General features: G+C 35.3%; 1 protein-coding gene across 2 annotated transcripts in view; it reads left to right on the top strand.

The window, feature by feature from the left end:
• The first annotated feature begins 2,786 nt into the window (after nt 1–2,786).
• LOC116179829 (moesin/ezrin/radixin homolog 1) overlaps nt 2,787–26,171 on the top strand; it is a 28,674-nt gene continuing 5,289 nt past the window's right edge. Inside the window, exons 1-5 of one of the 2 annotated variants that reach the window (XM_031499679.1) lie at nt 2,787–3,521; nt 9,325–9,504; nt 25,303–25,577; nt 25,629–25,859; nt 25,909–26,169. In XM_031499679.1, the coding sequence (XP_031355539.1) occupies nt 2,790–3,521; nt 9,325–9,504; nt 25,303–25,577; nt 25,629–25,859; nt 25,909–26,169 (1,679 nt within the window). In that variant the 5' untranslated portion in view covers nt 2,787–2,789. Of the gene's footprint in view, nt 3,522–9,324; nt 9,505–25,199; nt 25,233–25,302; nt 25,578–25,628; nt 25,860–25,908; nt 26,170–26,171 lie in introns of those variants that run through there. The other variant, XM_031499680.1, reaches the window with a different exon arrangement.

Below are 26,171 nucleotides of genomic sequence, written 5' to 3'. Positions count from 1 at the left end.
GAAATTCACAAATGCAGTGCGACGTATCAAAAACACTCGGATATTCATAATCACAACACAAGATCATCAAATCTCTTAGTATTACATAAACATAGACTAAAACTCTAACAATTCAATTGACATTCAATTGTATAATAAACTTCCGGCAATCTTTAAAACACTATAACTATCCCAATTCAAATCTTCCCTAAAAAAAGTTCTTACCTCACATGCGTTCTACTCAACTGTAGAGTACTTGGATTGGGCCTCCATGTAGTCAACTAGTCCTGTATGTTGTATGTATTGTATGTCATTACGTTTGTCTTATACTTTTATTTGTCTCTCTTGACTTGCCACAAACAAAATTATATTTATTGTAAAGTGGTTTGAATAAATATTATTATTATTATTATTAAAAATTTTCCATTCATTATTGTAATAGCATATAGCATTTCATTTAAAACAAGACCCTGTACATACCAGCAAATAACTTTGTACTGTAGTTTTTTGTGTAGCATCACACTCTCACAGCGATATGAGATTGCACGAAGTGGACACCCTGTATAAATTGTTCTCTATTATGGTGTGTACAGTCCGGGCCCATTTCTGCCGTGTTCAACTAGTTTTAGGGGAATGGTCCTAGAGTCCTAGAATTGTTTGCAATATGCAATAGGTGCCAGACGCTGTCTTAAGCCCCCCCCGCCCCCGAATTATTTCCTGAGATTCGCATACATTTTGTTTGTAAACTCGTGTATGCAAAGACTTTTCGACATTTTAAATATATTAAGAGTGCACCTACCAAATTTCATGAAATTCTAACCAAGAATTGCACAATTTTGTTTTCGTAGTAGTATAGTACTATTCGATAAACAAATGACAACATTTTGTGTTCGTACAATTGGCAACAGTGCGAGGCATGCATCAGTGAAAGCAATAGTTTATTAACGAAGATCGGAGGAGTAAGTGATTTGATTTGGTAGTTCGATGTTTATAATCGGTATACAGGTGGGTCTAACACCATTTGTAGTAAACTAATGAAATTAATTAAATTATACGTACAACAGATGAATAATTTACAAATGAAATTCTTGTAAATTCAATTTGGCACAGGCATCAAAATTTCTCACTTTAGTTACCAAACAATGATATCCGCTATGTCCTTAAAAGTCTTGACGTTGTTGAGATACTGATATGAGCCTCCTCTGTGGTCGTACCTGATTGTATACATTGAGATTATTTCACGTTATCCATTATTATCCAAATAGAACTTTTGCGCGTACGACAATCAAATGAAACAGTTTTATAAAGAGTGCCACAAACATTTAAATAAAATACAGAAGATTTTTGCAATACACAGCGGACTACCAACATTTAAAAGCCGAAGCATCAGATAAAAGTGCTAGGCAGGCGCCGTTCAAGTATCCAGTAATTATAAATTTAGTTAGTTCTTTTGAATTCGGTAGCTTTATAGCTGTGACACCCTAGCCAAGAAAAATCTTGACGGCAATTTCCTTATTTATTTAGATATTTTCTTGAATTTTAAACTACATGCTTCTATTAAAGACAAACAAATCGCATATTGTAAAAATCAGATAATGCCAACTTTCTTATTATGGAGACATTACTTTGAAATTTTAACCATAGACGCTTCTAGTAAAGAAAAACAGGCGATAGAGCACATAGCTATGGCTTTTTGGGATTACACGCTATGACCATTAATGTAACTTGTCTATATTCCAAATTTGAACTAAATAGCTCAAAAACTGCAGGAGATATAAGGAAAAAACTTGAAAATCTTCCCTGTTGATCGGTAAGGTATTTGCGGACCTATGTTTATATCCCCTCCTTTATGGCCGATCAAAGGCGATCGGCTCTGGTTATATGATACTTCCATTTGTGTTATTCATCTGTAGTAAGTAAAGACAGCGTGTACATAAAGTTTGCATCAAGATCTCACATTTTATGGAAGGTAGCTTTTCCACATGCGAAAGTTCAGAGAATACCACTTTTTCCTCAATAAAAAATGAGGCGAGATTCTGTGTAAAAGCGAAAGTAAGAAATTCTGCTTTAAACACGTCGCTTTAAAGTCTGCCAGGACATCACCAATGAATACATTTGTTCCAGACGTCCCAATCGCACTTTGTGTGTACCCTCCTCCGACAATTCGCTCTTGAAGTACTTGTGTAAGGAATTGATAGAAATTGATTCCTTTCGTTGAGTCATTTGATAGGGCATTTTTTCTGATTTCAAAAAGTTAATATCACTATTTTTTAAATATTGTTCTTTTTTACCTGGCAAACTTTGTTTGGGTAGTGTATGTTCGTAGTTTTTTGCGTTTTTACGAATAGCTCCATTACTTATTAAAAAATAGTGATGGCTACATTTTGAAATCAGAAAAAAATGCTCTTACCAAATGGCACAAAAAGTAAAAATGACTTCCATAAGAAAAAAACAAAGTTGATGATGGGCAAACGGAGACGAAACGTCAGACGTAAAATCTTGTAGAGCGAAAAAAGTGGCCATAATAATGTGTCATTTATTTGAAATATCTGTTTAAATAACTTCGGTAAAAAAATAAAAACGATTTTGCAAAATTCTCCAATTCCACTTTCCCATATAAGGCTAATTATTGCTTGACGTTTCACAGCAGTATAAAGTGTATCCGAATCCGTGACAATTCAAAATAAAGATTTGATGAATCTATTGCATACTTCATGTACACACTGGGTAATTGTTTCCCACTTTTTGACAATATTTGGTATTTAATGTCTGCCAAAAGGATTGAACACTCACAAATCCATGCAACAGTGATGAGCGCAATAATGGAAGAGGCAGAACACAAAACTGAAGAAGGTCTTAATCCGACCCGACCCGTAGAATCGCCAGGAATCAGGAAGAAGAAGAAATTAAAGAAAAAATCAACAGTACTAACAGAAGGTAAAATTCCGTTTCCACCACGTGGTGAAGGTCAGGTGTTAAGCGAGAACCATTCGGATACAGTAAAGGAGGCGAAAGTTACAGGGAATTCTTCGATCGAGACACGCTTTCAAGGTGCGCAACCAAAGCAAATAAAAATTAATCCTTGTACTTCTTGTGGTGGAAGTCACGGAGAAAATAGGAAATGCCCTGCAGTGTACTGGTTTTGTTTTTCCTGCTATAACTATGGGCATTCAAAAAAGATGTGCCCATTTAGAGGCTCTACAGGTTTTAAGCGTGCACTGAAAGACGCAAATCCGCAATGTTCAAATTGTGGTCTACACCATAGCGCAGATTTAAAGTGCTCCTCCATAGTGACTAGTCGACGGCGGCGGCGTTGTTACGCTTGTCTAGATTTTGGACATAGGGAAAAGAGGTGCCCATTGAGGGATACGGTCAATTATAAACTGACAAAGGGGCGTGCCAATATGAGTAGATGTCCGAAATGTGACCGACGCCATAAGAAACGCTTGGAATGCGTTACAGTTCCGTTGAGATCAGCACCATTGGGATCAATAAGTGAGGTACCGAAGTTCGGTAAAGTTGATGCAGCGTTGGACAACGGCGTAAGTAAACTAAATAAGAAAGTCTTCTTTAGTCTTTCTATTTTTTCTATTTTTCGTCGGGCAGTAAAAAAAATTGAAAAAACACATTGAGATCTTAAAAATAGATTAAGATGAATATTGAAAAGTCCCTTTTTCAACGAAAATTTTGTTTTTGACTATTTAGTTCAGATTCTGTGTTGTGTCGGACGGACGGGCAGGCAGACAGACGGACTGATAGACAAAGTGGCTGCAATAGGGCACCCAACTTCGTTGGAAAATGCGCTAAACATTGGGAAAAGGTTATCTTCTGTCATCACAAAAAGGATGCACACTCAAGTTTTTTACCTACACTTTCAATGGACCCCCTTTGCAATTTTAAATTTAGTTCTTGTTATTACTGCACGAGTAACAAGCTTATTGACAAAAATCTGCTCCCAAAATATGAACAAATGGGCTTGGTTTTTTCCAAAATTATAATCAAATTAAATAACATAGTGCGTCATGATAATAAAATAAAATCCTTGTATCCCGCATATAAAATTAAAGGAAATCAGGAAATTAGATAAAGTTCTGGGGAAGATACTATAGAAAATAAATTCTGAAAATTGTTAAGTAAATTTGTGGAAAAATAACTATGGCAATGTAACCAACTGTGAAGAAATAAAGTAAAATATTCGGGGGTGTCTGTCTGTCTGTGCATGATGTAAATTTACTTTTAGACCACCTGTCGACTTAGCGGTCTGCGTCCTAGTTGCACAAAGCCACTATTCGCCCTGTAAAAAAATTCATTTCATACTCGATTTCATAGCTCCAGAATAGAGAACGGGAGTGGATGAATGTAGTCGGATGTATGCGAATTAATTACCCGTGTGAACTTGGCCCCCCAACTTTAGAAAGCAATAATTTTCGTGATTAAAATCGATTGCGCTTCATTTGCGCACAATTGCATTTTGTTTGCGCGCTGCCCGTTTCAAAATTACGAAGGAGTCAAATTTGGGGGGGACAACTTCACGACTGCCCCACATCTTTACAAATTTGACATTTTTAGCGCATTTTCCAACGAAGTTGGGTGCGCTATTGCAGTCACTTTCTCTGTCCGTCCGTCTGTCCGAGGCCTTAATTGTATTGGTATTGGTAGCGCAAACATGCGCAAACGAAGCGCAAACGATCACAAGAAAAAAAAGTGAAATTTGTAAACCTGGGGGGCAGTCGTGAGGTTGGCTCTCCCGAATTTGATTCCTTCGTAATTTTGAAGCCGACAGCGCGCAAACAAAATGCAATTGTGCGCAAACGAAGCGCAAACGATCAAATGGGAAAAGATGGCAAATTTGAAAATGGGAGGCCAGTATGGAATTTTGTATTTGGAATAACTCAAAAACGACGGGGGCGCAAACGAAGGTATTGGTAGCGCAAACGAAGCACAAACGATCACAAGAAAAAAATATCAAATTTGTAAACTTGGGGGGCAGTTGTGAAGTTGGCCCCCCCAAATTTGATTCCTTCGTAATTTTGAAACGGGCAGCGCGCAAACAAAATGCAATTGTGCGCAAACGTGCGCAACGAAGCGCAATCGATTTCAATCACGAAAATTATTGCTCTCTAAAGTTGGGGGGCCAAGTTCACACAGGTGAATTAATTACACTTAAAACATTAAATGTAGAGTACTCGACCTGTGTGATCATTTTTCGTAAAAGACACGAAACACGTATAAACCAAACGAGGACAAGGTAATGAATGGACGATAGAAAGGTATATTATTTAGTTAATTAGTAAGCTATCATTATCAATATTATCTTCGTTTTTTAGAAATAATTAAAATAATTTGGCGACAACCTAAACAAGAATTGTACGGTATTTCTGAATTTTCACATCGCTGAATCGCTTTTTTCAAATTTTTTATTTAACAGATTTGTAGTCCTGAAGACATTACCTACTTATTTTTTGGCCACACAATTTTAAAGAATGAGGCTGAAGGTATCTTCACTCAATTTAAGCATCAGTTTTATTTCGAAGTTTCAAAAGAAGTTTCAGAGAACCAAAATTGAGAAAGAATGTTGCTGATCAAACTGTTAATTTTTTTGTTTAATTATCACGTCGGACTGTACTTAAAACATTATCGCAGTGCACTACTTATTCAGTTCAGTGACACCTCCCAATTTTCATCTGACCGCACAACACGATCATTTGAATTAATCGTATGTTAATTTTATTAAAAATATTTAAATGGGAAGTACTTCCAAAATTACGACCGAACTAAATTTTGTGACCGCGATTTGCGATAAAAAGTAAAACTCACCTGGGTTACTGCCAAAAATGAAAGAAAATTGCTACATCATTTCGGCTTGTTTAAAGCTCCCTTTCTGATTCATACAGCTGCTTCTTTATCGTGATTAATTCTATTATGGCTATTTATGGTACAAGTGTAATTAAAGAATTTATTGTGTCCATACTTGTGTTTTCCGACACTAAAATAGCTATGTTGAAAGTCTTCAAGGAAGCTGTGAGGAAATCCGTTAAAATTAAGGTAATTATCGAAGTGTCTGAGGTTAACATGCCATGATCGGAAATTGGGAAATTGGTTTGAATTACACACGCACTAGTGGTGAAATTTATCTGATCCATATAACTATTGTGTGTGCATCTAGGCAGGAATATCAAAAAAATGTTAGCGCCACGGCCGCCACCAAAACTAATTTTGATCAGCAATAGAGATCGATTAATATGATTTTTTCTGACACCTTTGGTTTGTTAGAATGTAGGACCTTCAGCAAAAAAAATCTTTTACAGATGTCCAAATTTGAGTAAAACCTTCAATTATTTAGGTACCAATTTCGTTGCTGAAAAGGTACAACACATTGTTGTTGTCTTGATGAAAAGATATAGTTAGTATAACGTTCACTACTTTCAAGTGGATGATTCAGCGAATCGTTTCCAAGAAAATAAAGTGCACAATTTATTTTCTTTTTCTCACTGTCAAGGTACTTTTGTAGCCCCTCATAGTTCGGACACCTATTCAGTGGGCAGTGGTGGCCAATCCCTGAGGCTCCCAAAACCCTGAGTACTTGTGTCGATAGTTTCCTATATTACCTTTAACAAGTCCTGGTCGAGTCCGATTCCTTGAAACTCTACTCCTGTATTGACAAATGGCAATCAACCTTTTACCAGAAAAGCCAGGAAGTTGTCCAAATGACGTCTACCGCAAGCTTCAGGAGTAAACGTACCCGTACCGTACGTGAAAATGTGCTAGTCATGTCAATGTAGTTTCCTATATTACATTTAATGAGTGATCGTCGAGAACCCTTACGGATGTCTCTACTCCATGAAGCATTACGGCATCCTTTCAACCAGGTTTACTGGAATCGAGTAGCACGGATCAGATTTTATGAGTAAAAGCCATGGAGCCTAGCAATCACCCGCCTGGAATACTTAGCTCCGCCACAGAAAAATGCCACTTTTTTTGTGAAACTGTTAATACCATTAACAGAATCATTCTAGCTACGTTTATTTTTCAGATACAGAGTGAAAACGAAAAGTGTGGACTTTTTGGAATGTAATCTTATCTTATACCAGCCATGTGAGATAGAAAAAAATCCATTTTAGATACTTTTACGTAGAAACCAGTACGTATTCTATAACAATTGTTGGACCACCGTTTCTGTAATTTGACCCAATTTTGGTATTTCTAAATGCAACATCCTGTATATCTTAACGTCAATTGTTTTGCATTCCTTTTCCTGATTACATTGATGAATCACAACCTATATTTTTTTTTAATTTTAGCCAGAAATGGCTTATTTTTTTACTGTTTTTAATTAGTAGGCCATTGATTCATGGAGATTCTGTTGTGTTTATTGTCAAAGGCAGCCAATGGTTGATGAATGCTGTGGTGAAGTTGAGGTGATCCTCTCATCTCCAACGCACTGTATATAACTCACCATAATTAGTTAATCAACATGTGCCTCAAACAAACAAACCAGATAAAAAGGCTCCTTTTTAGAGGCAAATTCTCGAGCAAATTCTTCTATATGAATGTAGTCTCTTTTCAGCAAACGAAAACTCTCCCCGTAGCGGCCGTAGCATGTAGGATTTCTTCACCAAGTTCTAAAAAATGAGGGTTCCTTTTTAATTTTTTCTCATATGCAAAATTTCCACAAATTGGAGATGGCTTCCGTTTCAGTTCCACCCTTTCAACCGAGTGGTGGGAGGAATACTAAAATTGGTACACTTATTCATAAATACACTGCCGTATTTATTGTACTTCATTTGTATTTATGGGATGTAAGTGGATTTAAACGCATTTAAAGCTATTTAAAATGTTACGTACTTAAATTTTTAATCGAATTTATTTTAATCTCTACATGGTGGTTCAAATTAGTCTCTCGGCATTGGGATCAACGTAACGGTGAGAGATAGAGTGTAGAGTATGTTAAATGGGGGCAAAGTTGGCCCTTTTTGTGACGAACAAAACGCATTTGAAATTTTTGAAAAATCTGAGATCACCGAAAAACTGAAAATGGTAAATTTCATCTTCATTTTTCCTAGCTTCGGTCGGTAATGGACGGTTCGTGTTATCACCTTCTATGGGCTTCTATTCCTTTGAATTTGTTCTCAAAATTTCTATAACTTGAAGCTACAGGCTACTACTTTCTTATTTATTATGGCGCCATCTTGGATTTTTACGGAATGAGATAGAGGACAAATAAAGAAAAATAATGACCTGTCGCACTGTATACTATTACATAAATTTCAAATATTTTACATTTATTTCTAGATCTTGCTCAATCAACATGGCTAAGATGGCAATGCATTCAAATCAATTTCTCATATCTCATTCTGACAACTGATTCAGATTCTCCGAAAAAAAGTGCCCATAGAAAGTGCCAACGGGAACCGTCCATTTCCGACCGTTTAAGCTATGGAAAATGAAAACGAAATTTGACATTTCCAGTTTTTCGATGATATCTCGGTTATTTGCAGATTTTTCAAAAATTTAAAATGCGTTTTTTAGTCAGAAAAGAGTCAACTTTTATCTACACTGTGTACCCTACACTGTATCTCTTACCGTTACGGAGATACCAATGGCAAGGCACCAATTTGAATCACCTTGTACACAGTTATTGAATACAAATGTCGTACTTAAACGACGTCAAGTTCTTTCAGATTGAACGTATCGATTTTCGCAATTTTTTCGAAGACGTTTGATGGTAGACACACTTGGTTATAAAGTAGGTAATTAAAAAGAGAACGAAAAGTTTCTACAACTACTACAACTAAAATTTGAATCCAGCGGTTGTGCCTCTTCTAATTTACCTTACAATGTGTTTAATCACATTACGTTTTGTATATTGTAGCGAGTATCCCAGACATTGGGGCGCCAGCAAGTCAATAAAAGATTAGTCACCAGCGATAAGGAATGAAAGCAGATGAGGCGCATTCTTTTCTTGAAATATGAAGAACGTTCCGCGATTTTTTCTAGAAACGTTCAATTTGGCTTCCCCTACAGAGCACAGGTGGGCGACAAATTTGTTCCACACGCATTTACCAATTTATTTTGCAGTTATTCTATTATTTTTTTAATTACAGTGGCAAGTCGGGCAAATAGTAAGGAAACTTTTGCTTTTTGGAAAGGAGTTTACAATTCAATGTTGACTACGCGTATAATAAACATTCGAAAAAATTAAAAGAACGGTTTTATTCCATTTTGTAATACGAGATTGAATACCGAATTAACAACTATGACTGTGGTCCAAATAAAAATTAACACTATCAACAATAACATATATAGATGTATGTATCCTAGATAACCGAGTTATTTTTTTTTCAGATGAATGTGAGGGTGACGACGATGGACGCCGAACTTGAGTTCGCGATCCAACAAACCACCACCGGAAAACAACTCTTCGATCAAGTTATTAAAACCATAGGCCTTAGAGAAGTTTGGTTCTTTGGCCTCCAATATACAGACTCGAAAGGAGACTTAACATGGATTAAACTTTATAAAAAGGTAGGATATCTTTATTAGTGTAATTAACTGTAAAATTTATTGCTAGTCAATACGAGTATTTGTTAGTTTGGCTTAGGCATCTCAATATACAGCGGAGGATTTTCAACTTGATTCCAATTGAGGGCGTGCAAATAAAATTGGCTTTTTTAAACAGTCAAGAGTAAAAGAGCCACCCTTTATTCAGTAACATTTTGTAAATGGTTTCGTTAGAAATCGCGATATTGATTTTTATGAGATCTTTAAACGAGCATGGAAAGTTTATTCGTACCATTTCAAGCACTTCATGTTCTACCAAAATTGGAAAAATACTTTTATAGGTATTTTCACTTTCTTTTTAATTCTTTCCCTTTCGATTTTTAAATGTGACTGTAATGATTTCGGTTAATATTTGGTCAAGCGCCCCCAAATCCTCGTAACCTTTTTTGGTTTGGCAAGTGTTGATCTTCAAAAATAAAGCACATAAAAATATTATGAGACTAAAAAGGGAAAATGGTTATGTATCGTCACTAAGATCTTCATCACCCTGTTTAAAAACACTGTAATCATTATAATACCTACTGCTAATGCTTTAGAAATATCTATAAAATTTTCAGTATAGTTTCAAACCCATCTTATTCAAAAGTGTAAATGAATGTGCATTTTTATACAGAGTGATCTAAGCATGTATAGCATTCGTGTTAAAAACTATAGGATAATCAGTTGCTAGGTATAGAAATTTCTAAACGCCAGTCATAAAGGAAGAAATAATTAATTTTCACATTTAATTAATCGATATGGATAAGAAATGGGAAGTACAAAACTCGATAATTTAATCAGTTGGATTCTGAACTGAATTCTTTTAATTTAAGGTTTTTATTTTAAAATTGCTCTTATAAATTAATTTTGTCCGATCGGCCGTTAGAGCTTAAAGACAAGAGGGATGACATCTACCAGAGGTGTGTGTATTTAGATCATGGAGATTAAAGATTATTTGGGACAGGCACATTCTGCTTCTTTTTTTCATTCAATTTCCTAGCAATTTAAAAAGCAACTCTCGAGTTTCGAATCGAGCGACGATGGGTTCCTGATTAAATTAGTGAGATGCCCGCCTTCAAGAATACTGCTAAGTATATTTCGGAATGCGCACTCAGTTTAGTAACGATTGAGTGTGTGCCATAATGGTTTAGTGGCAAGGATACTCGGCTTGAAACAGGGGGGCTCGGGTTCGATTCTTTGTATGAAGTTTTTTTTAATTTTTTTCACAAAATCCGTATCCCATTCAGCGGAGTTGGACATTAGGTTAATGGGTTGATTGTAGGTTTAAGATTCTCTTCTTAATTTGTGTGAAAAGCAAAGTTGTACAAAAATGCCGCGAAGTTTTCCGAAGGGGATAACGCGCCACCGGGCTGTACCACAAGCTCAAAATGAATTATTGTTTATATGAAAAATTTAGGGCGCTTTTTATGTCAACTAATGCTGAACTACTTTAACAATTTTGTGAGTGTTGTCCTTTTTTGTAACATTAAAAACTTTTGACTACGCAGAAATGATTATTGAAAACACTCACTGAAGAATGCGGATTTTAAGTATGTGGTGGGTCGATATTCATCTATCCTTGTTTTATGGGTATACGTTCAATCGGAGGTATATTATTTCATCTAACGTTTTCAATTACCCATCGGGATATCAATTGCTTATAAATCGTTAATAATAAGAGTAGAAGATATCCCAGACGCAGCAGACTTTTATACAGGTGAAGCGCGACATGGTGAATCATCACGTTGGTGGTCAGATTGCTGGTTTTCAAGGTAAACTCGTTTGAACTGTGCAAACAATTGAATGCTATGGTAGAGGTGGGTGGTAGTAATGTTCTATTTATGTATCTGATGATCATCTTCGCAAGAACGAACGGCCTCTGTGGGTGTAAGTCGTTTCTAATCGAATCAATTTTGACCGGCATTGTGTTACATGAGCTGATCAACATGTGGTTTCGTGACGTCAATTTATTTAAAAAATGATCTCATATGTTCCCCTAGGCAACGTGTCATTATTTTTCTATGTAATTTCACCATTGATAACGACGATGCGTTCACCATGAGCCGAAACACGTACTGGGCGACCTTAAAAAATAGTGCACGTTGCCTTTTAGTATCGCCTGTTAGTAAACTGTACAATGTCGCGTGTGCATTGCACAATGCACCGAGCAGACCTAAACTTTGGTCATGCAGTTACATGCAGAGTTGAACTGTTCTATTACGGTCTACCGAATCCTACCACATATCTTTATTTTTCAATCAACTTCCACAGTTTTCAAAATATTCATGTCCTTCACGCTTTGGCAAAGAAATCTTACTTAACTGGTTCTCCTAAGATTTAAAAACATTCAAAAGGATATTTAGTCACCAAACGTTTTCATATCTTTTTAGTGTGATTATCTCAAAAACGTCCTGTAGGAAGAGGGAAAATGATCGATGTTAACGAGACGCTTCCGTTGATGGTGCCACAATTTCAATTGCGAATATCTCCTAAACGAACCCTATTAATTGCGTGCAGAGATCCAAGATTCCTGGATGCGCAAAAGCATATTTTAGTTAGGGATTTATTGTGCACTTGCAAAAGTTCTTTACTGGAACATTCCTGTATATTAATTAGTGGGCTCTACGGAAAATGAATCCATGGCGCTTATCATTATTTAATTTATGAAACTTTTGATGGCTCCTTATCTCAATAGTAGTTTACTCAACTATGGTGTCAGAACATTGTACAAATTTAACTAATTTAAAGCTAGGAGTGCTTGTTTGTTTTGTTTAATTAATGTTTCTGACTAATAATCTAAAAATGTCTATAAATTGATAATGACAAACTCTGCTTAATCATAGATTGTGCATGTAAATTATTTTGCAACACTAACCGGTTAAATTTCTTTTACGTATGCGACCTTCGTTGACGTAGTCATTCCATTAATTTATGGCACAAGTTCACTCCTCTAATCGAAACTCTGGAACAGATGTCTCGTAATTCGTTGACCGTTTCTATCTTAATTTGCCAAGAGCTTGTAATTTAAAAAAATCCTTTTGTGAAACTAATTTTGCAATAAGTCATGCAGAATAGTGTGATTTCTCGTAGGCTTTGAGTCGGTAAGGACAGACAGGCGGGAAGAATATTTTGTGGAATGAGTGGTGGACATTTGTTTAATTTGCAATGAGTATTAAAAAAGTTCAATTATGTATTATACTTTCGCTATTGGGTGTTTGGTCTTTTTTTCAACAAAATTAGTGTGTAAAAAATGACTTTAACATTTTGAGCACGAAAAAAATATGTGGGTCATGTCTTAGGCGGCGAACATTCGTGTTTAGTTTTTTACGATCGCCCAAAGTCTAGGAAAAGTGCCGACATAATCCTTTTCAACTTTTGGCTTTTTCGAAAAACGTGCTCTCTCAGTTTTGTCCAAGGAGTATTTGTAAAGGGGAATATCAGTTGTACGAACTCACATCACAATTATAGGAGGTTTTTTTTGTGTGCAGATAACTATCATCTCTAATGCTCTAATTTTTTAATTTAATACCACGAAAATACTTTAATATGATTCTAATATGTACTCACATCCAAAAAATTTTTGAAATACATCTTTTAACAAACATAATATTTAAAAAAAACAGAAAACCAGTGGTTTTTACCATGATTGAAGTAGGCTCTAATCATTTCAAAAAAATTAATTTTTCATTTTTTTAAAATTTGATAGCAGTAAAACACGAGGTGGATTTATTTTCAAACATTTTTGATAAATAGATAGACAGAGTAAAGCCACTTTTACCATTGAAAATAAATAATGGGTTTCTATCACTTTAATATGATTGCAGTAGGTTCTGATTATTTTCAAAAATGTTTTGAATCCTAATTATTTTAAGTGGATGCAATAAGGATTATTTTCAAAAGTTTTTTGAATTTTTCATTTTTGATAAAGTAAAATGAGAGTAGTAAACCAGAGTAACTGCTCTTTCTATTAAACATATTTCATTTTTAAACCTTTAGTATGATTGAAATTCAAACTTTTTTATTATATATAAATGGGTCAATATCATGGTATAATAAAAAATAAAAAGTCAATATACAGTAGCGCCGACTCTTAATATTGAAAATAATGGGCCGCTAAACACTAATGATTTAAGTACTTCTTATTGAAGGTGTTGTATTTAGCATGGTTTCGCAATGAGGTAGAATCACTAGACAGAAAATGCCCTTAACCTTCCCCATGAGACGATTCATGTTGAAGGTTAAGAGTATTTCTACCTAGTGAATGATTTAAGTATGTAGATATGTACAGGGGCGGACTGGCACGGGAGGGGGGGGCGGGTGGCGATTGCCACCTAGTCTATAGATCATAATGGCCTGTTGGAAATTTATAAGTATGTGCTGTATTTAGTTTCTTGCACTATTAATAAATCATTAACACGTTTCTCTAGTTGGGGTTGATGTTAGGTTGTTAAAAAATTCTGTTTAAATTGAAGTGTTTTACAATGAATTGATCATTTTTTGTCGTAGCATGAAAGTGCTGAAATACAATGATAGGCGACGCACCACGTGTGGATTGTATATTTTGTTACTTTTAATTATCAGCTGCAATTAAAAAAAAAAACTGTATGGTAATTTATTTTCGAGAAAGGAGTACTTTAAAATGTTTTTGTGGTGCACCTCAGAGCTAACCCCCCCCCCCCCCTCGCCACCTTATTACTACACTAATACTTTAATGGCCCGTACGTACCCAGTCCGCCCCTGTGTATAACCTTCCTTTTTTACCAAAATTCAACTACACCAAAATTTCTCGGGAAAACACTTTTTCTTATTAATTTTGGTGCGTAGAATCCAAATCAATTCGTACTTTTTCGATCAAACTTCTCAATCAAAAGTTATAGACTAGAAACCAATTTCGAAAAAAAATTCAAAGGGTTGTAACTTTTGAACTAGTAGCCCAATCTTGGAACTGTTTGAAATTACGGATTCTACAGGCCACATTCTATAAGAAAATTTTTTTTCCGGGTCGATCTGAGACAATTTTTATTTCGGGGTTCAAAAAAAGGCAGTGTATAATCCTTCCTTTTTTACCAAAAATCGACTGCACCAAAATTTCTCGGAACAACACTTTTTCTTATTAATTTGGGCGCGTAGAATCCAAATCAATTCGTACTTTTTCGATCGGACTTCTCATCCAAAAGTTATAGACTAGAAACCAATTTCGAAAAAAAATTCAAAGGGCTGTAACTTTTGAACTAGTAGCCCAATCTTGGAACTGTTTGAAATTATGGATTCTACAGGCCACATTCTATAAAAAAAATTTTTTCCGGGTCGATCTGAGACAATTTTTTTTCGGGGCTCAAAAAAAGGCAGTGTATAACCTTCTTTTTTACCAAAAATCGACTACACCAAAATTTCTCGGGAAAACACTTTTTCTTATTAATTTGGGTGCGTAGAATCCAAAACAATTCGTACTTTTTCGATCAGACTTCTCAATCAAAAGTTATAGACTAGAAACCAATTTCGAAAAAAAATTCAAAGGGCTGTAACTTTTGAACTAGTAGCCCAATCTTGGAACTGTTTGAAATTATGGATTCTACAGGCCACATTCTATAAGAAAATTTTTTTTCCGGGTCGATCTGAGACAATTTTTTTTCGGGGCTCAAAAAAAGGCAGTGTATAACCAGGGGCGCACTGGCCCGGGGGGGCGGGGGGCGATTGCCACCTGGCCTGTACGTCATAATGGCCCGTTGGAAATTTATAAGTATGTGCTGTATTTAGTTTCTTGCACTATTAATAAATTATTAACACGTTTCTCTAATTGGGGTTGATGTTAGGTTGTTAAAAAATTCTGTTTTAATTGAAGTGTTTGACAATGAATTGATCATTTTTTGTCGTAGCATGGAAGTGCTGAAATACAATGATAGGCGAGGCACCTCGTGTGGATTGTATATTTTGTTACTTTTAATTATCAGCTGCAATTTAAAAAAAAACTGTATGGTAATTTATTTTCGAGAAAGGAGTACTTGTACTAAAATGTTTTTGTGGTGCACCTCAGAGCTACCCCCCCCCCCCCCAGCACTACTACACTAATACTTTAATGGTCCGTATATTGCAATTCCACCTGGCCCGCAGTTACCCAGTCCGCCCCTGGATATGTAGATTCTGATTCCTTTTGAATTTTAAGTTTTTTGAAATGGGTCAAAATAGGGCAGTAGACTCGTTGAACATTTTTTAATTTAATAGCAGAAAATAACGTGGTTTTTAATAATGATTGAAGTGAATCAGTTTCAATTTTTTTTAAGTTAAATTTAAGTGGGTAACAGCAAAGCAGGAAAACAGCGGCGCTACTCATTGAAAGGAATTGGTTTCGAACGCCTAAGGATACTAAAATAGGCTTTATATCATTTTCAAAAATTTAAAATTTTTTAATAGACCAAGATAATGCAGTAGACCAGCGAAAATGAATTGATTTTTACCAACTACCGGTTGACGTCCGGCGGAGTCAAAACTTTAGTTACTTGTTTATTATTAGGATGTTTATTTTGCAATAATTCTTATATAATAATAATAAAATAGTTACCATTCTAGAGACAGCATTGTAATACTGTTACGTGCCATTGTTATTGAAGTACAAAAAGGATGCTAAAAACGCATTTGAATTTTTTGAAAAATCTTTGAAAATAACTGGGATATCACCGAAAAACTGGAAATGTCAAATTTCGTTTTCATTTTCCCTAGTTTAGTTTCTATGGGCCCTTTTTTTCAATCTGATCTGTTATCAGAATTTCCAGAACACACTAGCTAGATGGAGATGCTACAGTAGTATTCTTCTCTCAGCACAATCAAGATAATATAAATTAAACAGTTTACAGGGTGGACCATAAGGAATACTCCCAACTTTCTCATATATTATTTCTGAGCAGACATCATTGTTTGTTATGCTTTTGCAGTAAACTAGAACATAAAAATTAATGCACTCATTACGAAATATTGAGTGTCATAGGTAAGTACTTTGAATTGTTCGCATCGAGTCATTGTTGTCATTAAATTGTCGATCACAAAATTCCAGTTCTTATCAAAACTATGGCGCCTAACTTCGAGTATAGCAGGTACTTATAAGCCATTGAGTAAATATTTGTTTTACGGCTTAGGTATTCATTACGATGAGGTATATGTACTATTTTTTAATCAACGTTCTTCGAGAAATTTTTAAATTGATGGTATGGACTTTTTTTAAGTCTTCCGGAGGAAGAGTAGAAACCCGGAAAACAATACAGTTACATCATTTGTCAATACATACAACTGTTTTTCTCTCACAGCACAAGGTTTAGCATTGCCGTTTATAATTACAGCCATTAAATATATACGGGCATGTAATTTTACCTTGGTACGTTACGTAAGCATGAAACTACCGATTCTCTTCATTTTTTTAAATATTGCCGCATCATAAATATTTACCGTGAAAGAATAGTTACCACCAGTCCGCTATCGTTTCGCTCGTCGTGACGTCGAAAGCGGAAACCTCAAATATGCGATTTTGATTAGAGCGTACCGCGGTTTAAGAAATTTTTGACGCCCTATCAAAAGCGTAACAATGGCTAATTATGTAGTTTTTATCTCGCGATTTTTAAATTCAGCTTTGCCACACATAATGCACGCTTAAAACTTATCGGTAATTTGTTGGCACGATGTATGTACGTATTTATTTGAGGAGTTTATCGTCAGTTGGTACCACCCACACACGTAGCGCTAAAAATACACTTTTGTCATTTTTTTCCATTAAACTGTTTGTCTTTTTTTTTGAGCCAGCCCGAGACCATTGTTAAAAAATGCGTTGCGAAATGTTTCAAGGAGTTCAAACGTAAACACATTCCAGATTATCAGGAATCGGATGACGAAGACGATTTGGTAAGATGCGGGAAGCTTTGTATGCTAGAACGTGAGCGAGTAAAAATTCAAATTCCTATTATGGCGAGAGTATAAATCAAAATGTTTCATAATGGAAAATATGTCCTATAGGTATTCTCGGACGATTAAGGCGTTGTGAGCCGGTGCACCATCCTGTTGAAACTACACATAAAAACTTGCATTCCAAAGTTTGAGTGTCAGATTTAGATCAATACTTGATCATGAGCACGGTATTGGATTTATATGCCAATTTCTTTGTGAAAAAGGTAAAACATGTTTCCGATGGGGAAGAACTAAAAATTGTTGATTCACTGTGTTGGATGCGATAGACTAAGTATGTTTATAATTTCGAATGCAGGGATTTCTGGAAGATATTAATGTTTTTTAGAATAAACAGCCCTGCTGCAGGGTGTGTGGGAACTAGGAAGTGCAATAGGTTTTAATTGATATCTATAGTAATATGAGGTCATTAAAACTACAATATTACCAGTGTAATTTTTTCATAGTGTTGAATAGTTCTGTTTTGAGGCTGTCCTTTTTTTACTGACCGTTTGTACACTATTATTTCAATTTCACTGTGCAAACGGCCGTTAAAATCTCCAAATACTTCCAAACCAATTCCAAAATTTCCGCCCGTGTACACAGACAAGTAATGTTTTTAAACTTAAATGAAAGGTCCCGTACTTAAATTCAATTTAGATGATTTAACAGAATTACCCACAGTAAAGTAACCGCAGTACGTGCTACAAAGGCTCATTTACATAAATTACTTATTACATACTCCATGAATACATCCAAAATTTTGAATGAAGGTTCACATTTCAGGGTTAGTTCAAGTGAACGCAGCGAATATCTACAACAGCCTGGGATTTGTTCATTTGTTTGGAACTGATCACTAAACACCATCCCAACCTTCGAATTAATTTCTTTCGTGAATACTCATGTTAAACTGGCGATTGCATATGCATTTTGCATGTAAATTAAAATACTTTCGTTTTCGGTTACAATAGTATATTGAAAGACAAGTGTTACAATGCGACCTATTGTAATACGACTATCTTGTGGCACGAGTGGCGACGCGAAGCGTAGCCACGAGTGTCCGCAAGATAGGAGTATTACAATAAAGCGTTGTAACACGCGTTTTTCATACTATTTTTTCTATTTCGGTGCTTTAATTTAATTTAAAAAATCATTATCAGAAACTATAGGGAACATTAGAACTAACATGTTTTATGTTGGGAACACTTTTTAAGCCGTTAAGTTTTAGGTTGGCAGCGTAGTAAGACTGACATTTTGAAGTTCAAACATGGAAGTACCCAACGAAGTACCTACTTGTACTAACTAGTACCTAACTGCCAACTTAAGAGATGAGTTACCAAAAAAAAACGACTATAATCACTGTCTTTGTACAGTTGTACAAAATCATCATTGTGACACCGAAATAGAAAAAATTAATTTTTGAGAAAAGAGCAATCTCGTCATTTGAATTATGGAAATTTTGTTATGTGATTCCCTTTTTTTATTATTAAAACTTCATCTGATTTGAATAGCGGATTTGTGAAGTCAATTGAAATGGAATTTGATTTAAAATAAAGATGTTCTTAACCTTCTCAACAAAATAGATCATTGTGGTGAAATTCTCTTTATTTGATTGAGGGCCTAAACAACAAAGGCAGTAGTACCAACAATAACAACCTACCTTTGACATTGTTTATTAATTATAGTAACATTCCTTACATTTAAAAAAGATTATTATTAGGTATTCACTATCCAAATTGATCTTTAAACAGATATCTATTACTATGTGTAAGGATTCTTATTAATACAAGGTCTTTACAATTATTGTCCTAATTATTCAAATAGTCGCGTGGATATAACTAGCGTTGTGTAAAATACCCGGGAAAAGATAGACAATTTTTGTGCGTAACACTATTATGGTTACTGGCTAATTGTAAATTCCGTACTTAATTATTGAGATGTGGGGTTTTTGCTACTCTTATTATCGTCCATTGAACATGTAAGACAATGACTTGGCAGTACTACCATTCTTGAATTAAAACTGTTATTATGCAACGATGATTGTAATGTGCAATAATACCAAAGGTCTTTGTGTAAAAAGTATGTTATTAAGCAAATTATTTATAATATTCCAGTTCTTACCGCCGTTTCTGAGGAATGGAAAAAAAACATCCTGATACTAACTGATCACATCTACATTTTGTGCTGACTACTTAATGAGTGGTTGCTTCATCTAATTAGAATATACACGGTCCATGTTGCAATTAATTTAAGATAGAGCCAAATACTCAATTAACTTTTGTACTTTCGCTTTTTCTGGAAGAACAACTGAATTTTAGTGTGAAGCTGAACTTCGTCCGGTTATGCTGTAACTCAAACACTGTTTAATTGAAGGCAGCATAAACGGAAGCAAGGTTTGATAATACTATATAGATTTATACAAAACAGTCCTTCCCCCAGCGAGTTTTTGCTTGATAACTCACGAAATCGCTCTCATGGGGTGGAAATTTGACATCAAGTTGGCGTTGTGTTTTGCCTGGGTATATTGAGTTATTAGATTAGTTACAGTGGGAGAGCCTCCACAAAACGATTCGTTTCACTCACACCAAGGGAGTTGCACAAGTCCAGAGGGGATTTTGCAGCGGCCCAGTGTCTGAAGGGCAGCTCTGCTATCACTGACTATTCTTCAATAATAATAATAATATATTTTAGTGCATAGACCAACAAAACGTATGTATAGCACAAGTCAATTACAAACTAACAATTAGGTAACAATTAAAGATTAAAAAATTCACTAGTGGTGTAAAAAGGGTTAAGAATCAGGTACTTTAACAGGTTTTGTTTGAACAGTTTTAGTGTAACAGCCTTTTAAGTAGTGAGGTAGCTTGTTATACATTTGTACTCCAAGAACCATGGGAGAGTTCGCGGTTAATTTTCTTTTAAAAGTGGGGATTTAGAAAAGGTCATTATCACGTAAATTATAACTATGTGTGTCCTTGTTCCTAATCAGTTTATGAGAATAAGTGAAGATTAATTTACAATTTTCAAAAATTAATAAACTAGGAACCGTTAAGATTTCCAGATCTTTAAAGAGACTCTGCACGAATGAAATTTTGACACGTTTGCAATTGTTCTTATAATGCGCTTTTGGGCAATGAAAATAGCATGCGAGTGAGTAGACGAACCCCATAGACATATCTCATATCGTAGGATGGACTCCACAAGCGAGTGGTATATATTAACGAGTTGATTTAGAGTTAAGACGCGTCTGAGATTTCTAATTAGGTAATTAACCGAACTCAATCTAGCTGCGAGTTTGGAGCAGTGTACTTTCCAGCTTAAGTGGTTGTCAAAATGTAGACCCAAAAATTTAGTGGTGGAAACATCTTGCAGAGTGTTGTCCTCTATTTGTAGAGCGACAGGGTTAATGGTTTTTTGTGGGTGATGAAAACGAACATAATTGGTTTTGCTTGCATTTAGAACAAGTGAAGCTTCCTTGAACCAAACACTAAGCTTATGCAAGTAATTATTGCACAAGTTTGTGAGTAATTTCTCGTCATGGGACACCAGCATGACGTGTCATCCGCATATAAGAAATGGGGTACTTCTGTCCCGAGGAAAGTGGGTAGATCATTTATATACAGCAGAAACAGCGTTGGTCCCAGTACCGATCCCTGCGGGACCCCAACATTTGTAACTTTATTCTGCGATTTAAATATTTGCTTGGTGCCGTTTACTAGTCCGGTAATAGAAACATACTGTTCCCTGTTGTAAAGGAAAGAAGAGATCCAGCTGAGTCCAACACCTCTGATGCCATAATTCTCTAATTTTAAGAGCAGCTTGTCAATGTGTACGCAATCAAAGGCCCTTGTAAGATCACAGAAGATCCCTATTGGACATTCTCCGTTGTCTATGTATTTAATTAGCTTACAATAAAAATTTTGTAGAGCGTCTGTTGTTGAGCATTTCGGTTGAAAACCAAACTGTTGTTTCGACATTAGTTGGTGTTTTGTAATGAAGCTTTGGAGGCGTTCAAGGAAACAATATTCAAATATTTTAGAGAAAGTGGAGCTGAGGGCTATTATAGGACGATAATTGTGTATACACTTATGATCTCCTTTTTTATAAATGGGGATAACGTTATTAATTTTTAACATTTTTGGAAATTCTCCCATGCTAAATGACAGATTTATAAGGTATGTCAGTGGGGATATTATTGATGGTAAAATTTGTTTTATAAGTACTGGTGGTATCCCGTCCGGACCGGTTGAGTGTTTATTTTTTAATTTGGAAATTATAAGGACTGATAGTTCACTAGTGGTAAATGGAAGCAAAACAAATGTATGGGGATTATTATTCATTTTTGGGATGTAATGTCGGTTTCTGTTTTGTTGATTATTATTTATTAGAGTTTGTGCTATATGACAGAAAAAGTCGTTAAAATGATTTTAGCACCTTATTTGGATAGTAGGAGCGGTTAAATATATTATATTGTTTCGGATAGAGAACCATTCTCAATATTACTTTGAAAAAGAATAGTTCTATGATCCGAAATACAATTATCTAAGGTCCTATATGATGCAGAGGCCTCAAAGTTTACATACAAATGGTCAAGATTCTTGTTGTTGTGTTTTATTTATTTAATCAATTTGAGTTGCAAACAGGACTAACCTAATATAGCAACTACATCGCATTGAAAAAAATATATATCAATACTAAAAGTGACATTCCACAAGCGTAATCAATATAAAAGCTTAAACAAGATTAACAGAATAAATTAAATTCATTTTAAACACATAAGTGATAAATTAGTTTGCAGGACACAAATGATGTGCTACTCAAATTCAGCAAAAAGTAGAGGCAAACAAAATATAATTACATAGTATAAAATAAAATTAAGATATAGTAAAATAAATGTGTATGGCATGATAGTAAATGCAACGCGATGTGTAGAAAAGGAAGAAGGATATATAACAAAGTTAATAAACAATATTTTCACTGAGGACTTTAGTAGCATTATTCCTACCAATTCCGTTTGAAATTATTTTCCAGTGGTACAAATAATTCGCTTTTTTTATAACAGAGAATGTTTGTCTTACCTACTAAACTGTCTCTAAATTCACCCCATCTAAAATTTGCACTCCACACTTCTTTTTGATACTTGTTACACTGTACTATAGTCGAGGGGGTAACATCTTCTCAAATTTTGTGACAGTATTGTGACAATCCCCATGATTTCCCTACGATTGCTGGCATTGTGACCACAATCCTGCGATTGCGATGCGATTGTCGGATTTTAGAGGATTGCATTGTGATTGCATGTGATTATGAATGATTGCAGACGATTGTAAATGATTGCAGGTGATTGTGGGTGACTGACACAGATTTCTGGTAGCTGCTCAAGTTGCTATACACGGGCATTACGTAAGCAAGAAACATATTCATTTATGTTGGCTATTAGGGAATTCTTAGTTCGTAACAGGTACTTTTAAACACACAAATAAGAAGTTAAAAAGGTAATCGTAAATTTATAAAAAGCGCATTACTCGGCGCATTGCAATTGCATTCATTTCCCATACTGTAAGATGCAAGCAAGCAAACTTAAACTTAAAATTTCGTAAAAATCCGGCCACAAATAAGAAAGTTAGCGTTGCACATGTGCAATCCATTTTTGACTTGCTGCTTCAATTTCAGTTTATAAAAAGAACTCTACCCTAAAATGTCAGGGTATTTCTGGGCATGCGCAAAACAAATTATTTGATTTGGCGTTAGTTTCATCTTTATTCGAGATGCCTACATACAAAATTTCATTTCAATAACTTAACAAATAAAAAAAATTCGATTGCGCATGAGCCCAACATATTTTTTGACTCGGCACTAGTTTTACTTTAGTCGAGGCCGCCATCTACATCTACAAGCCTACATAAAAAGTTTCATTTAAGTATTTAACAATTAAAAAAATGGATTGCGCAAATACAAAAGCTATCGTGCACACGGACGGACAAACAGACAGACAGATACACTGACAGACGGCCATACAGCCAGACAGCAATACAATACAATCTCAAAAAAATGGGTTTTTTACCATAACTTTGTTCGTAAGCGGCACAGAAAAAATTCCTTCCTTGGTGCAAACCTTGACAGCATAACGAACCAATACCGAAAAGAGTAGAAAAACTAGAGACGGACGGGCAAAGTGGCCACAATAGTAATTTTTTTTTATTTTTGTGGAAATGTGCTAAAAAGAAGAGTATTTCAATGGAACAAGTTCTATACAATCAGATAAATCTAATAGGGGTGTGGCCCACTCAAATCACACATACCGAAAGACAAACTAAGTGGTATGTGCTCTTTCTGGGCCAATGTTAAAAAATGGCACAATCAAAATTTGAAAACATTCGCTCGCTTACAGAGATACAAGGGAAAATCAAAAATTGTCAATATCAGAATGAAAAGAGAAAAAATGTTTATTACAAAATTACTTGCTGGATAATCTGCCGTTTTGAAAATAGGTTACATATACGATGTCCGCAAAAAAGTTACTGGACTGGAAAACAATAAATTCAAAATTATTAAAAAAGAATTAAAACATTTAAGAAAGGTTCAAATATTAAAAAACAGCAAAAATGAAACATTTTGAAATTTTTTGAAAAATCTAATATTGCACTTTTTTAAATTTCTTTAGTGTTATATTTCTAGAAAGTGAATTTAATATGCTCTTTTTCAAATGAAATATACAGAACATTCCACTAAAAAAAAATGACGTTAGGTCAGGGGTTAGCTCGGGGGTTAGGTTCTATAACTTTTTTACCTTATCCCGTACACCTATTTTAAAACGGCACATTATTCAACAGTCTTATAAAGAAACTTGTAAAAAAATCTTGCTATCTCCTTTAATAAATATAGGTTCATTCTGAGATTTACAATTTTTTGAATTTCCTACGTGCATTTTTAAATTGAAATATTTTAATCAAAAACTAACATATTACGAATCTCTTTTCCAAAATATAACACTACAAAAATTCAATATTGATTTCAATAGATTCAAAAGATTTAAAAACCGAAAGATTCAAATTTTTTTTGAAATTTTGTTGTATTTATCAAATCGTTTGACCTTTTTTTAAATCTTTTTTGATCCCTTTTTGAATCATCCTTAGTGTATTATGTTTTTTAAAAGTTAATATGCTATATTTGTAGATTATTAAGCGGCAGAGGAAAGCGATGTAAGCTTTATAGGGAAGTTGATGGTGTCCGTCTGTCCGTCCGTGAACTCCATAACTGCCAAACCCCAAACTTTGCACAGTTAACATATATGCCACATGTAACAAGGCAATTGAAAATGAGTCAAATCCAATCATGCGTAGGGTTACTCCGAGGTGCTGTGCCGCTTTTTTAGATCCGCTTTAGGGGTTTATTAAGTAGTACAGGGCTTTCCATTTAAAAAAATAAAGTTAGGTGCAATAACTTTTTTGCCTAACCCCGCGTGGCGTGTGATTGTACCTAAAAACAGGCGAGGGCGTGCACGATTGCCAATGTGATTGTCAGATTGTCACAACGATTGCGGGATTGTTTTAGGCGATTGTGAGATTACAAACGCGATTGTGGGACTGTGAGGGAGATTTCCACAGCAATCAGAGGGATTGCAAGCGATTGCAGACAATTTGTGACAGTATTGCGGGAAGATGTTACCCCCTCGACTATAGTATAAGGTTGTCCAATCAAATGCTGTTATAACACAAATATTTATAAATTCTTTTAATTTTATGCTTGCATACGGATAGTCTGGGCACATGCCCTTTTCCACATGGGTGAGTTGACCTTACAATTTTAAATTGTCATAGCGCACTCTTTTCCTTGCTAATTGTTGTCTTCTTGCAGGTGATGAACCAAGATGTCAAGAAGGAGAATCCACTTCAGTTCAAATTCCGTGCCAAATTCTATCCCGAAGATGTAGCCGAAGAACTAATTCAAGATATTACACTACGCTTATTCTATTTGCAAGTTAAGAACGCGATTTTATCAGATGAAATCTATTGCCCGCCCGAAACGTCGGTACTTTTGGCCTCGTACGCGGTTCAAGCGCGACATGGCGACTTCAAAAAAGGAACTCACAGCGCTGGCTTCCTTGCAAACGATAGACTTTTACCTCAACGGTAACGCCCTTATCGTTAAAGAGTGCGCGTGGCTTACGCTGTTTGTTGCAGAGTTTTAGACCAACACAAAATGTCGAAGGAGGAATGGGAACAGAGCATAACAACTTGGTGGCACGAACACCGTGGTATGCTGCGCGAGGATGCCATGATGGAATATCTTAAAATTGCTCAAGATTTGGAAATGTACGGCGTCAATTACTTCGATATCCGCAACAAGAAAGGCACAGAGCTTTATTTAGGCGTCGACGCGCTTGGTTTGAATATTTACGAAAGAGACGATAGGTAAAGTTTCCCGTTGCTTCAACAAACGTGGGTCAACTTTTGTTTATAGGTTAACACCGAAAATTGGTTTCCCGTGGTCCGAAGTTCGAAATATTTCCTTTAATGATCGTAAATTTATAATAAAACCTATAGATAAGAAGGCCCCAGATTTTGTGTTCTTCGCTCCAAGAGTACGTATCAACAAGCGAATTTTGGCATTGTGCATGGGAAATCACGAACTGTACATGCGCCGTCGTAGACCCGACTCAATCGATGTTCAGCAAATGAAAGCTCAAGCGCGTGACGAAAAAATTGCTAAGCAACAACAGAGGT

Source organism: Photinus pyralis, unplaced genomic scaffold, assembly GCF_008802855.1.
Source record: "Photinus pyralis isolate 1611_PpyrPB1 unplaced genomic scaffold, Ppyr1.3 Ppyr1.4_LG8, whole genome shotgun sequence".
Taxonomy (NCBI): Eukaryota; Metazoa; Arthropoda; class Insecta; order Coleoptera; family Lampyridae; genus Photinus; species Photinus pyralis.
The sequence above is the reverse complement of the archived record's forward strand: the minus strand, read 5'-3'. Positions and strand labels throughout refer to the sequence as shown.